We start from the raw sequence: 3732 nt of genomic DNA, 5'->3' as shown, positions 1-3732 counted from the left end.
TCTCTGTCACCCCCTTCCCTCTTGATTTCTGGCTGTCTCTATGCAATGAATAAATAAAGATAATTTTTAAAATAATAAACAGATAAGGTGCTGGGTAAATAGCATAATGGTTCTGCAAAAGACTCTCCTGCCTGAGACTCTGAAGATCCAGGTTCAATCCCCTGCACCACCATCAACCAGAGCTGAGCAGGGATCTGGTATCTATCTATCTATCTATCTATCTCATTGAAATAAAAATAAATAAACATTTAAAAATATACATATATAATAATTATGCTAATAATAATGAATAAATAATAGAAGGCCGAGGAGGGCCAGTGAGATAGCTCACTTGGGTAGTTCGCTGCTTTACCATATGCACGGCTCGGGTTAGGACCCGGTTCCTGACGTGCTGAAGGAAGTCTTGGTGCTGTGGTCTCTTTCACTCTCTCTGCCTTCTCTGTCTCTGCCAAAAAAAAAAAAAGGCCACAGAGGAGTTGTATCTATGGTGGTCTTCTTCCCCCAGTTCATCAACCCCACTGAGGTTGAAAGCACAGAAGAGGAGCCCCAGGCCCCAGCACATACTAACTGCCCCCACAGCGGGCCTCCCAACATAGTATTCATGTTCCCAAAGTCCTTCCCACCCCCTGCACCCCACTCCTATTAGCCTGACCCCAATTTACAGCAGGGACCTGAGCCCTCCCCTTCGGCCACTCCCAGAGGCCCCTGACTGACCAGCTGGTGGCTTCGGGGTGCCAGGCCCATCCCTCTATCCCCCTTTAAGGGCTTCCCGGTCTGCGTCTTAATTTAACCTGGAGGCTGGCCCGGGGCTGGGGTGGAGGAGTTATGTGGGACAGCTGGCGGCCAGGCTGGGCGGGGCCTGTCTAGTGGGGCCGCGGCCTGGGGCACGAAGTGTGGCTGTCCCTGCCCCGTCTCCCTGCCCGGCCACCAGCCACGCGGCCCCCAGGATGATGGCCGAGGAGCTGGACCTGGAGGCCCAGATCGTCAAGGACATTCACTACAAGAAGATCGACCTGGTCAACCGTGACCCCAGAAACATCAACGAGGACATCGTGAAGGTAGGCTGGCCACTGGGAAACCCCCAGCAGAGCCCAGACCTCCCCTCAAACTCCTCCAGACAAAGCCCTCAGGCTGGGCCCTCCTCCCACTCTGGAGACAGGCAGGTGACAAAGGAAAGGGCCTCCCAGCCACTGGGGAAGCCTTCCACCAGTTTTGGCCCCAGGCCTGAGATCGAGGCCCCTCCGTGTGCCTCCATGCCAGCGGGCAATACAGGGCGGCTCCCCAGTCCTGCCTAGTGTCCCTGCCGGGGGTCACAGCAGAACCCATGGTGGGGGCTCCAACCCCACCCAGGGCCTCTCTGATGTGCCAGACCCAGGCTCTATGGCCAGGCAGGGAAGTTTTGGGGGCTCACACCCCAAGAACCCTGAGGCAGTCTGAGTCCCCAGCAGACGCCCAGCCCTGGCCCTCCCTCCCTCAGTCCGAGAGCAGAAGTCCCAGACAGGCCTCCAAATGCAAGTGGCCAGAGAAGGGACGGGGCCTGGCAGAGCTCTGGGGACAGCTTCAGGGTGGTTGGTGGCAGCCAGGGAATGAGCCTATTCTGCCCGGTTAGATTATTCATTTTATTTTTAATATTTATTTTTTAATTTATTTTCCCTTTTGTTGCCCTTGTTGTTTTATTGTTGTAGTTATTATTGTTGCTGTTATTGATGTCATTGTTGTTGGATAGGACAGAGAGAAATGGAGAGAGGAGGGGAAGACAGAGAGGGCGAGAGAAAGATAGACACCTGCAGACCTGCTTCACCACCCGTGAAGCAACTCCCCTGCAGGTGGGGAGCCGGGGGCTCGAACCTGGATCCTTAGGCCAGTCCTTGTGCTTTGCACCAAGTGCACCTAACCCGCTGCACTACCAGCTGACTCCCCCAGTTAGAATATTCTATCCTCACAGAGCCTCACAGGCCTCAGCCAGGGAGGAGGGAGAATCGTCCCAAGGCCCCGAGTATCTCTCTGCCAGCAAATGGATTGCTGCTCAGTGGGCTCTCTCACTCCATTCTGGAAACTGGGGTTCAGGGCCCAGAGACAACCAGCTGCCATGATGGGGCGCTCTGAGCACGAGGAAACCAGGGTGTGTCTCAGACAGCAGGAAACTCAGATCCCCTCCTCCTGGACTGTGGAGAGAGCACCAGTCCTGCAAAAACCTCTCCTGCCTGAGGCTTTGAGGTTCTTGGTTCAATCTCCAACATCACCATCAGCCAGAACTGAGCAGGGATGGGGAAAAAAAAAAAAAAGAAAGGAAAACCCAAAAAACAGGGATTGGGGAAACAGCATTTTTTCTCTTTTTTTTTTATCAGTGATTTAATATTGATTTACATAATTATAAAATTATAATTTATAAAATTATAAGATAACAAGGGTATAATTCCACACCATTCTTACCATCAGAGTTCTGTGTCCCCATTCCCTCCATTGGAAACTGCAGTGGTTCTCCCAAGCTCACTGATATAGGCTGGTTCTATAACTATCTGTATATATATATTCCCCATTTTTTTCAATGATCCTGCCTTCATTTCCTTTTTAGTTCACCTCTACACCTATTATTACAGGAAAAAAAAAATATATATATATATGTTTATTTTAACCAGGGCACTACTCAGCTCTGGCTTGTGGTGGTGCTAGGAATTGAACCTAGGAACTTGGAACCTCAGGCATGAGGATCTGTCTGCATAACCATTATACTGTCTCCCCTGCCCTGGAAGACTGGAAACAGCATTTTAGTTTCACGGAAGACTCTCCTGCCTGAGGTTCTGAAGTCCCAGGTTCAATCCCCAGCACCACCATCTGAGCACGGCTCTAGTATGGGAGAAAAGAAAAATGAAAAGGAAAGGGGAGAGAAGGGAAGGGGAAGGGTGGGAAAGAAAGGGGAAGGGAGCGGAGGGAGGAGAGGAGGGAAGGGGAGGAGAGGGGAGGGTAGAGGAGGGGCCTCACTGAGGAGGCCCACAGCTGAAGACCAATTTGCGGGCCCACCCAAGGACCCCAAACCTTCTTAGAGCTTCTGGAACACAGAGCCAAGAACCAGCTTCCACACTGAGTCAAAGAGAGATGTAGCTACAGGCCCCACCTGCAGTGACTCAAGAACACTGGATTAAAGTCCCCACAGAGACTCCCTGTGCCCTCGACCTGCAAGGCCTTCTCAAACACCACCTCTTCCAGGAAGCTCACCCCCACACCTGCCTCTGTTGGTACCTGCAACTCCACCCCAGCAGGTGTATGAGAGGGAATGGCCTGCAGGGGATCTGAGTCCCAGCCTGCTCTGAAGCTGAGAAGGGGTGACAGGGAGCACGCCCCCACACCCACCCCACCTCGGAGGGCTCCTCCTACCCAGGGCACAGTCATCTCAGAGCAGCCTTGTGCTGGAGACTGAGCGAGTGTGACGGGAGCTCACTGCCCCCATGGCTGCCGTGTGCAGGGCTAAGCAGGTGCCTGCGGGTGCTCATGGCTGCAGGCCAGCTTTGAGGGTAAAGCCAGGGGAACCTGTGGTTTCTGAAGGGCCATAGCACAAGGCACAGGAGGAAAGGCTGGCAGGACCCCAAGGGCCACAGAGAGCCAGCCTGGACCAGATCGGTACCTGCAGGTGGATGGTGGTGAGTCCTGGGATGGGCCTTCAACAGGCCTGGAGGAAGAGGTGCTTAGTGACTATGAGAGAGGACTGTGGGCTCAGAGCAGGGAGCAGGGGGA

At 53.2% G+C, this 3732-nt stretch overlaps 1 protein-coding gene across 1 annotated transcript; it reads left to right on the top strand.

Moving 5' to 3' along the window:
* The first annotated feature begins 775 nt into the window (after nucleotides 1-775).
* On the top strand, nucleotides 776-1310 carry CAV3 (caveolin 3). Its single transcript, XM_060180237.1, has one exon. It carries the CDS (start codon nucleotides 948-950, stop codon nucleotides 1293-1295), a length of 348 nt encoding a protein of 115 aa, XP_060036220.1. The 5' UTR covers nucleotides 776-947; the 3' UTR covers nucleotides 1296-1310.
* The last annotated feature ends 2422 nt before the right edge of the window (nucleotides 1311-3732 follow it).

This window comes from Erinaceus europaeus, chromosome 21 (assembly GCF_950295315.1).
Source record: "Erinaceus europaeus chromosome 21, mEriEur2.1, whole genome shotgun sequence".
NCBI classification, from domain to species: domain Eukaryota; kingdom Metazoa; phylum Chordata; class Mammalia; order Eulipotyphla; family Erinaceidae; genus Erinaceus; species Erinaceus europaeus.
The sequence above is the reverse complement of the archived record's forward strand: the minus strand, read 5'-3'. Positions and strand labels throughout refer to the sequence as shown.